The 11,142-nt window shown below is 37.6% G+C and overlaps 1 protein-coding gene across 2 annotated transcripts in view; it reads left to right on the top strand.

Annotated features, from left to right (window-relative positions):
- ITGA4 (integrin subunit alpha 4) overlaps positions 1–11,142 on the top strand; it is an 81,732-nt gene extending 70,590 nt beyond the window's left edge. For both annotated transcript variants that reach the window (XM_004577299.4, XM_058664692.1), the window contains 10 exons: positions 424–519; positions 1,153–1,232; positions 1,629–1,718; positions 3,733–3,823; positions 5,702–5,809; positions 6,639–6,764; positions 7,446–7,565; positions 9,371–9,469; positions 9,825–9,944; positions 10,323–11,142. In XM_004577299.4, the coding sequence (XP_004577356.4) occupies positions 424–519; positions 1,153–1,232; positions 1,629–1,718; positions 3,733–3,823; positions 5,702–5,809; positions 6,639–6,764; positions 7,446–7,565; positions 9,371–9,469; positions 9,825–9,944; positions 10,323–10,421 (1,029 nt within the window). In that variant the 3' untranslated portion in view covers positions 10,422–11,142. The remainder of the gene's footprint in view (positions 1–423; positions 520–1,152; positions 1,233–1,628; positions 1,719–3,732; positions 3,824–5,701; positions 5,810–6,638; positions 6,765–7,445; positions 7,566–9,370; positions 9,470–9,824; positions 9,945–10,322) is intronic.

Below are 11,142 nucleotides of genomic sequence, written 5' to 3' on the forward strand. Positions count from 1 at the left end.
AGGGGTATTCAAGCGATATGTTTCTAAAACATATCAATTGTGATTAGTTATTGTAATTAAATGCCTCAAACACAGTCTTGTGAGACTGAACAGGGCCAAGGAAATAGATTTTGCCATTCCTTGTCCCATGATTTTTCAAAGAATTAGACTTTGCATTAAATAAGGAATAAACCAAGATGAAAGAAAACCAAAAGTATAGGAAGTTTGTACGTAGAATGTCTAGGAATGTTAGGATATCCACATATCTTCACATATTATTTATTTATATGTCTGTTTTCCCTAAAAGTAAACCAAGTTCTTTTCTAGGAGAGTAAGTTCTTCTGGAATGATTTTCTGTTTAAAAACCATCCTTTTAAATGTAAGTTACAAACTAATTCTTCAATTAAAAAACAAACTAAGGGTTTTTTATTTGTTTACTTTTAGGAAGAAAAACAAATAAACTGTGAAGTAACAGAAAATTCTGGCCTGGTAAAACTTGACTGCAGCGTTGGTTATATATATGTAGATCATCTGTCCAGGGTGAGTGGGTAGCAGTTGAGGCTTGGGTTTGCTAGCTGGGTGCTTTTTATTCTATTCTCCACTCTTTTCATGTTGCATGCAAAAGTATAATTTTTTGTGACTTGGAGTACATAGTTAAGTGATGAAATGAAAGCTAAACCGATTGGGCTTGAAATCTTTGAGCTTTATATTCTTGGCAGTGTTTGCTGTTTAAAAAAGTGGGGTGGGGGTAGGGGGTACACATGCTTATGCCAAGACAGGCACGTGAATGTGTCAGTCAGACTCCTGCTCCTCTCCTCGCCCTTCCTCCACACTCCCCTACTCCAAGCCAGGAGATTCTGTCTGCCAGGCATGTTACCTCTGCTCTACGAAAAGGTGTGTTTTGGCAAGAGTCCTCACTCAAGTTGTGAAAGCATTTCTCATGTTGACAGTCTGCTGCTGCCTGTCTTCACACCCGGAATTGGCTTTGTCTCCAAATGCTGCTTGTGATACACCATGGCTAACTGTGTTTTTCCTGCCAGAGGAAGAGGACCACGTCCTCTAGGGTCATTTCATTCCAGCGAACATAAGCTATTACGAAAAACTAACATTTACATTATAAAATTGTATTGTCGGTGACTTAAAAATAGAGCTTTCTGTCCCTGTGTGTTACAGATGGAGATCAGCTTCCTCCTAGATGTGAGCTCACTCAGCAGGGCAGAAGAGGATGTCAACATCTCAGTGCATGCCACATGGTACATTTCACTGTGGAATAAAATAATTGTACTAGAGGAAATGCGGTCCTGTGGCAGTGGGGGTAGGGTCCTTTAAGAACAGCAGAGCTGTGTTCCATAGGAGAAGCCTTCTTTTGCATGATTTACTATGAAAAATCAGAAGCAAAACACAGCAGACCAAACACCATTCTATCTAGCATGTAAAGCAAATGACAAGCGTAAACAATGATCCTTGTTAACCCTGTTCTAATGATTTCTATCATATCCACTCTTATCCCTGCTCTCTAGAAAGTGCTATATAAACTAACCTGTAAGAACATTTGATATCCAAGGGCTATAATAAGTTTTCTCTCCAAATATAATCTCTATGCCTGATTTCTAATAGAATTTTATTCGGTTTTTTTTTTTTTTTTGTAGTAAAAATGAAGGGGAAACAGACACTTTAAAGCACAACAAAGTGACTCTAGTAATACCTCTTAGGTATGAAGTTATGCTAACTGCTCATGGGTAAGTAAGTAAAAGGCCCTCCATAAATTTTAGAGTTCATTGTCAGTTCTGTTATTGCCTACATTAATGACAAAGCCATATTTAATATAAAATAAAAAGGATACTGTTTCTAGCCTCTTAGCAGTTGCCTCACTCTTGCAGTTCCTAGCTTAGTTGTTCAATATTGTAAGCCAGTCTACAGTTGTCACCAATGCAATAGCCAGTTTCTTAACTGGAGGAATCTAAGTAACCTTGTACCAGGCACTGCACAGCCTTCAAGTTGTAGGTGGTGCAAAGCAAGGTCTCCTAGGGTTGGGGAGTACCTGATGTGTGTATAGCAGTGTGAAGCTCAAAGACGTGGCCTTGGCCATGTCATTGCTTTCCAGAACCTACATCTACCTAAGTTGCAAATGGACTGGGAGGTGAGAGAGATGTTTGCAGGGCATGTGTGCTCCATGCTTACAGCCTTTGAGATGGCAGAGTTCATTGACTACAGCTTTGATGCCAACACATTGCTTTCTTATAATGCTAGGGGGAAGCTAAGTGGAGAATTGAAGGAGATGATGAAGAAATACTTTATTTCAATGGAATATATTTGAGCAAGTAGTTTTTCTTTTAAAATTCATTTGTATAGCACTTGATAAGATTCAGAACCAAATTGGTGAGGCTTCCTTACTGCTCTCTATGTAAACCATTTATACAACTATAAGCCTAAAATATCATCCTCTGAAAGTTATGCAGTTATCAGGTTTGTGAGATAAATAGGGATTAAAAAAGGAGGCCATTCAGAATGTAGGAGCTCACTTCAATAGGAAAAAGCAGTTGATTGCCTGTGTTCTGGCTCTTAATGGTTTACATTGCCAGCCCTCATACATTTGCTAATGGCTAGTGCTGTCATCCCGCCCTCCCCCACACACACACCCAGTATTCATATCACCTTATTGTGGGCAAGCAGTGTTCTCTTATTATTAAACTGCCTAAATTACACCTGAATATTTCTAATTCCATTCTTGTTTAATGAGTTTCTCATTTGGTATTAGCGCTAACTATGAGAAACTAGTGGAGTAGGGATTTCCCTGAGGAAAAAAAAATTCATTTCTGATCCTACATATTAGAATACTTCCAAATAAATGTTCATGGGGAATAAATGGGATTTAAAGGTAAGTAGAATCTCATATTCTGAGAAAGTATCTTGAGTTTCCAAATATTTTTATGACTAGTCTTTTTTAAAAACATTTATGTATTTATCTGTTTGAAAGGCAGAGTTAGAGAGAGGAGGAAAGTTAGAGTGATCTTCCATGTATTCTTTACCCCGCAGATGGCTGCAGCAGCTGGGGTAGGCTTGTTGGAAAGCAAGAACCTAGAACTCTACCCAAGTGGGTGTCAGTAGCCCAAGCACTTAGGTCCTCTTCCTCTTTCCCAAGTGCATTAGCAAGGAGCTGGATTGGAAATGGAGCAGTTGGGATTTGAAATGGTACTCTTTTGGAACATCAACATTATAGCTGGCAGTGTAACCCACTGTACCACAACACTGGCCACAAACTTAGGTTTTCGTTTTTTCCACAAACTTTTTAAGGTGCTCTCTCTGGCTAATCAAACTTGTATTCTAGCAAAAGATATATCAATTCGAATTGTTCTCCAGTTTTATGATTCTTTACAAATATCAGGTAGGAATTGGGGAATGGAAAGAAGTAACTTCGAAATGGGCTAGATAATTCTGAAGACATAAGAGTCCTAAAGAAAAACTAAATATTGATCCCATCTTTGTCAGATTTGCATAGATCACTGAAGGGGTCCGCAAAATAAACAAGGCAAGTTGGGAAAGATACAAAGAAGTTATCATTGAGAACAGATGGTTGTGAGCCAGGTCATGGCAAATGTTCCCCAAATTGCATTTTTAAAATAAAATGTTCAAGTTAGAAGCAAAGTATTGCATGATAATGCTGAAAATGCTGTAATTTAAATATGGTCACTATTAATATCACCTCATTATATAAGATAAGTAATCAAATTTATGTGTGTGTGTTTTAACCAGGTTTGTCAACCCAACTTCATTTGTGTATGGCTCCAGTGAAGACAATGAGCACGGAACATGCATGACTGAGAAAATGAACTTCACATTCCACGTAAGTAAATTGGCTTATGGTGATGTTTGGGACAACCAGAAAGGATGTTATCAGTGCCTTGTTTCCCCCAGGGACGTCTTACACCTGCAGTATCCCTCAGCCTCAGTGACCCCTGTCTGGAAAGGGCTGCGTTGCCCTGGACTGCAAATGTTTTCCTCTCCAGCTCTGCTGCTTCTTCTCCCATCTGCCTTGCCTTTCCTAACAGGATAAGTGGCAAAGAGCTTCCAGGAACAGGGACAAAAAAGAGGCAAAATTGAGTGTTCAGCTGAATCTGAGAGAGAAGTACACAGAAAATAGGATAGACCAAGGGAAACAATCTTTAAGTCAGTGAATTCTTATTTTAATTTTTGAGACAGTTACCAAGAGAGAAGGAAAGAATCTTCCATCTACTAATTCCCTCAAAAGGCCAGAACAGCCATGGCTGGGCCAGGCCGAAGCCAGGAGCTTCATCTGAGTTTCCCAAGTGGGTGCAGGGGCCCAAACACTTGATCCATTTTCTGCTGCATTCTCAGGCACTATAGCAGAGAGCTGGATTGAAAGTGGAGCAGCCAGGACTCCACACGGAGCTCATGTGGGATGCCAGCATCACAGACAGCAGCTTAGCGTGCTACACCAGAACATTTGCCCCCTAGTTCTCATTCGAACTTTGTAAAAGCCCAAACGTTGGCAAGTAAAGAAAGTGTGTGTCTTGAACGGTGGTTTGTCCTGTGATCAAGTAAAACAAACCAAGTTGGATGTCACAAAGTCTACTAATTTACAGTTTAGTAATTAGCTAATATTTTTAAATTAATGATCCATGGCATGACTGGGGTTGAAAAAATTTATATCGCTTAGTAAAGTCTGTATATGTGTTCTTGGAGGCTTAGATGTTATTAAGTGAACTGGCTTGGTTCATAATAAGTAACTTAGACTGCATAGGACTGGTACAAGGAAGATGCTGTCAGTAATACTGGGCACTGTTAGGTACAATTAGGAAACTGCTATTTCCCTCTGTATCTGCCCTGTACTGCCCTGGTGTAGCACCTCTTCTATGACACCCAGAAGATCATTGCAAGTTTGCACATCATCCTTTTCCATTCAGGTTTTGTGGTATATGCCTTTCCGGACTTACTATATTGGTTTTATGTTTAAGAACTTGGGATAAATTCTGCCTGATCCTCTTTTTCAGAGATGTACAACGTACAAGTTTGTCAGCACTAACAGAATATCCCCTATGCATTTAAAAAAAGAGGATAAACATTCCTTGTTCAGAATGCTTGGGAGTAAAAAAGATGTGTTTCTGATTTTGGAGGGTTTCAAAATCCAAACACATAAATTGTGCCCAAATACTTATTAAACCAACATGACTCCTTTTAATGAGAGGTGCTCAACCTGTTTTACTAGAATTTGGTGATATTCTGTTTTCTGAAGAGTTTAATTCACTTAAAACTATCTGGTTGGTGTGGATGGATTGTAACACAAAGGATTTGGAAGTCAAAACTTTTGACACTTTGTAACTTTCATCTTGGGAACATTACTGACAAAAATTTTTCTTTGCTGGTAAATATTAGCTTATTTCTCAGGAGAGTTAAGAAGACCACTGCTATTTTAAGAATATATAATGAATATTGCTTGATGTGTCATTCTTGAGGCTCTTTTAGAAGAAACTAACCATGCCAAAGAGGAATACAGTTGTGTACAGAATTAAAAATTATCACACCTTTAAAATTCTGACTTACGGGTGTTTTGCCTCCACTGTTCAGCTGCCAACTACAAAATTCCAACATTATAAATGTTTCCAGGAGTGCCACGGGTCACCTACAATCTCAGTGAATTCTGACCTCATATTTATTATGAAAATCACTGAAAATTGCTTTTTTTTCTACCTTGCCTTACCAGGTTATTAATACTGGCATTGGCGTGGCTCCAAATGTTAGCATGGAAATAATGGTACCGAATTCTTTTATACCTCAAACCAATAAGCTGTTCAACATTTTGGATGTGCAGGTAAAAAAAGTGTTCCTTCTATGAGACCTTCATTAAGTGTGCCTGAACTATTAAAAGAAATGCAAACCATGTTGCAAAATTTTGCAAGCATGGAGATTTCTCTTAAGTCAGTCATTGGAAACTATGCAGTCATTAAGCATTTACTGAATATACATTGTAGAAATACAGTGGAACTGTATTCTGTATTTGACATATGCAGTAACAGAACTATGCTCCACTATCTGTATTGTATATTTTTAAAATACATTAAAATGTGACACACATGCATGGCAGTAGTTCCCCATAAATCTTGAATCTGCTATTAGAAGATGACAATTACAGGTTTTGAAAATGAAGCAATATGGAAACCATTTAAGAAGTGATAGTTTTGTGTTCATTACATCAGGCTTGCTTTTGCCTCCTTGAAACCTAGGGAGTTTCTTGGTTTCTTGCCTTCAAGAAACCAAGAAATGTATGAAGGAGGGCTGAGCAATAGTTTCAAAATTTTACATGAATATTAAATTTGTTGCATATGGTATAACTTATTCATGCCAATGTTCAATTATTCTTAATATTTCCACAAAGAGGGTCATTTTGAGCCTAGGACATATATTCAAATCCTCGATAACATTGCTGAATTTCTGTTTTAGCTGCAGAGAGTTAGTCTATTTCCAATAAACCTTTCCAAGAATTTGCACAGTGGAACAACTTTATCAGATCTGTCTTATGCACTAAAAGAAATGCAAACCAATCCTTGATAGATTTAGAAAAGATAAGCAATTAGGACTTTAAAAACCATGCTTTGTGTGTGCTTCCAAATACTGAAAGATTCCTCTTACCATCTTTATAGCCCACTACTGGAGAATGCTACTTTGAAAACTATCAAAGGGAGTGTGCATTAGAACAGGCAAAGGGTGCTGTGGAGACCTTGAAAGGCATATTGAAGTTCTTGTCCAAGACTGATAAGAGGCTGTTGGTAAGTTTCTGTTGTACTTTGCATGGGATAAGTGAGACACTTAAGACCACAAGTCAATGGATTGAAGTTGTAGAGGATGGGTGGGAGCGAGTACAGTGACAGGCAATTCTCTTCAGTGTTAGCAATTATGATTGGAGGCTTAATTGAGTCAGGCTTAAACCGAAGGTCTCAAACGTTCATGAAAAATACATCTTATAAGAAAACATGCATTTATTTAAAAGTTTATTTTTAAATATGAAAGTAATTCTAACAAATGTTCTTTAACAACTATCATGCAGGATGCCTGGGCGTTCACCTGGGCAGCATGAATCAATTTTCATTCCTTCTATAAATTTGTTAAGATGTGAAATGAGGGAAGCAATCAGCACCTTCAAAGGATCCAAGTTTTCCTACAACCCAGAATATGTAACCTAGCAAAATACTAATTAGGAATCTTTTAAATTCTATCCCAGAAGGTTAAGTTGGTAAGAATGATGAGAACACATGCTCCGGTTTATTTTGTTGCAATTATAATTTTCAAAATAAACATTTGTTTTGTTTAACGCAAGATATTTAAATGCCACTAAGGAAAGCAGATGTTTAATTCCATGCTTCCACAATTTTATAAATGCCACTCAAGATTCAATGTAGAATGCTGTTTAAGTGTTGGAAATTCTCACATAACATTTTTATTTCTTTAAGTTTTGCATAAAAGCAGATCCACACTGTTTAAGTGTTTTGTGTAATTTTGGGAGAATGGACAGTGGAAAGGAAGCCAGTGTTCACATTCAGTTGGAAGGCAGACCATCTATTTTAGAAATGGTAAGTCTAACACGTGCTAACGACTTTGAGTTTATATGATCTGTTGATTCATGCCTTTTACAGAGGTGAGTTGGTATATCATTTGACAAGTAAGCTATGAATGAAATCTTGGTGTGAAATTCAGATAGCTTCTATTTATAGATCTCAGTTGTCTACATGTACCAAGGGCGTGACTTGAGTAATTAATGATAGTTAAGACTGAAACAGACTATGGAATATAAGGTTTATTTTTCATTATTCAGCCTAGCTTCTAATTCCATGCACTTTGCAGCAAAGGAGAGTTTCATTTTATATTACTTGAACAGTATTCCACAATGCACATATATTTTCTTTATCCATTAGTCTGATGACGAACGCCTTGCTTGGTTCTCTATTTTGGATAATGATTTTATGTGTTTTGGGTATATATGCTCAGCACTGCGATTGCTGGACCATATGGCACTTGTATTTTAACTTTGAGGCAGTCTCCATACTGTTCTTAGTGGCTGCACTAGTTTACATGTTCACCACCAGTGTGTAACAGTTGCCTTGCTCTACCTTCTCTTCCATTCTGACTCTGGGTAAGGTGTTTTGCTTCATTGTGGTTTCAATTTACATTGCCCTCATGACTACTGATGCATTTTCTTCCCACTGATTTGTTGCACATTTTTAGACCTGTCTATTTAGGTCCTTCGCCTGTGCCTTAACTGATGGTTTTTCTATTGTTGAGATGTTTGAGTTGCTAACACATTGCTACAGCATTATCCTTTGATAAGTAGATTGCAGTTAGTCCTCCCCAACTGCTGAGTGTCAGTTCCTTAATTGCTGTCTTTGTTATGCAAAAGTATTCGAGCTTTCTTCAGCCTCATTTGTATAGATCTGTTTCCCCGATCCTTACCAAGAAACCATACCAATGTCTTGGATTACTTTCCCTAACAATTTTATGATTGATGCATCCTCAGCTGATTTTTCTTTATGGTGAGTCTGGGATCTCATTCTTCTGAAGATGAGGGTCCAGTCTTACCAGCACCATTCACTGAAAAGACTATCCTTTCTCAAACATGTTCCGCATACCTCTTTCAAAAATCTGAAAAACAGTTTTGCCTCATATTAGCAATAGTAAAGATATGGAAGGAACCAAGATGCTTTCTACAAGTGTTTAGGAAGGTTAAGAAATTTGAAGGAGAGGGTTTGAGATTATCATCTGGCCGTCATGAGAAAGATCCACTGTAAAAACAACTGCATGTTTTAGTTTCAACTATGCTAGAAATTAAAGTGACCTGCTATATGTGGTTGCATCTCCTAAAATCCTTCCTGTTAAATATCATGTTCTCTGGGTCTAGATGAAACTCTCGTGTGAGCTTTTATATAGTATTTTTGAAATTTGGGGCCCACAGGATTCAGGCAAAATAATCTATTCTTTCTCCTGCCCCCCCCCCATGTGTGTGTTAATAAATCCTAAGTGTTCTAACTACAGATCTCCAACTTTCATTGAATCTGTATTCCAAAGTTCCTTCAGTAAGTGGTAAATCTACAAAAGTTAAGGAAGTATTATTTGAGGCTAAATATGTTTAATATTCAAGAGACATTATGTTGGTAACTGATGAGATGTTTAATAATTATCTGCAAATTAGCCGTATTCAATACGAAGTTTCAAAGAAATGATGCCACGTTTGTTAATACCAAGAGCATCTCTTCAAGCCCAAGCAATCACTGCCTGGCACTTCAAGGCAAAAGGAATTTGGAAAGAAACAGAAACTTCCCTATGGCTTGTAAAGATCATTAGATTTAGTTCACAAGTCATTGATTTTTATTTTATTATACAGGATGAGACTTCAGCACTCAAGTTTGAAATAAGAGCAACAGCTTTTCCAGAGTCACATCCAAAAGTTATTGAACTAAACAAGGATGAGAATGTTGCACATGTAAGCTCACCCTTCAACTGTCGGGGGGGAAATGTTGGGAGGACCTTCAGGATAGGCGCATCTGACCACATCATGCAAGGCCATCAATATTTCACTTACTATTGTCATTTCCTCTCATCTCTGGGACAAAATGACATTGCTCTTGTGGGAAGTGATTTTGCAGCTGTGAAAAGAAGAGGATTGCGGGAAGGAAGCTTACTGAGTGAAGCATTTGCTAGTAGTAGCCTTTCTTGTGTGATGTTGGCAGGAGACTGATGGGGAGTAGTTCTGACACACAAGACTACAGAGAGGTTTCAGAGAAAATGTCAGCAAATTCCTAAATCGGTGGTTCTTTATTTTTGCTTGATTTATATAGGTTTTATTAGAAGGACTACATCATCAAAGACCCATACGTCACTTCACTATAGTGGTTATTTCCAGTAGTTTGCTACTTGGACTTCTAGTACTTCTACTGATTTCATATGTCATGTGGAAGGTAAGACTTTAAAGTACTTACAATACCATCTTTATTTTTTCAAAGTCACCTTCTGTCTGTCAAATCATCATATTCAGTACTGTAATGCTGAATCAGTCATCCATAATACAACGCTAATCTCATCATCGGTAATACTACTAGATCTGAAACACTTTGTTGAGTATCAATATTTGGGTGAATTTAACATTTAAAAGTCCAGCATTAATTTGGAGACAAACTAAGGTATACAGAAATGTGTTGACTTACTTTTATTGGTTACATCTTTCAGAGCTCTCATGATTGGAATTACACCGGCCATCATTTGGGAAATAGTTCTGATGGGTTAGCTAGTGTACTCAACCTCGAATATCACTAATGACTCTGTAATGGTGTTTTCAGGCTGGCTTCTTTAAGAGACAATACAAATCTATCCTCCAAGAAGAAACTAGAAGAGACAGTTGGAGTTATGTCACCAGCAAAAGCAATAATGACGATTAACTTATTTTGAAAAGACTCAGGTTTCTGAAAGGCACTGTTCACAACAAAACATGAATTTGATTCAAGCTTCTTCCTAGTACTTTTCGCTCATGACTTTGTGACATTATGTCTTCATGCAACAGGGAACAATATCCAAGCAATGATTATGCATTGAAAGAAAACTGCAAAAGTGTGAGTATATACCAAGATATTCTGCCTGCTGTCAAGAGGATAGAAAAACACTAAAATGTTCAGTTTATTCAAGAAAAGCAAATTCTGGAAGATAAATGGACTCAATTATCTTCCTTTTAAGGAATTATTAGCCATATGTGCTCACCTTGATCAGCCCCGCTGGATGGGTAGTGATTCCTCTCAATACATCCCTCCATGAGACTTGTTGGAAACCGTCTAAATCTTTTTGAAGAGCTTATTTCAAAGGATTGTTCCCAATTTTCCTAATTTGTAAGGATTACATCATCATCAAACTGATTTCATCTTTAAAGACTTATTTGTAACATGCCCTGAGAAACTTGTGCCAACAATTCCTTTATTCAGAAGTCCATGGATATCATAGGCCTAAGGAGCAAACTTCAGAATGAACTTAGACACTGCTGAGTTTCGCATGGTGACTTCTGGGCAGTTCCTGTTTATCAAGCTATGGGTTTTTCCCCATCATCTTTCTGTGTGCTTGCATTTTAATAATAGCTTAAAATTCACTAGTCTCCTGTGTAGCACAACTTTA

Source organism: Ochotona princeps, chromosome 5 (assembly GCF_030435755.1).
Source record: "Ochotona princeps isolate mOchPri1 chromosome 5, mOchPri1.hap1, whole genome shotgun sequence".
NCBI lineage: Eukaryota > Metazoa > Chordata > Mammalia > Lagomorpha > Ochotonidae > Ochotona > Ochotona princeps.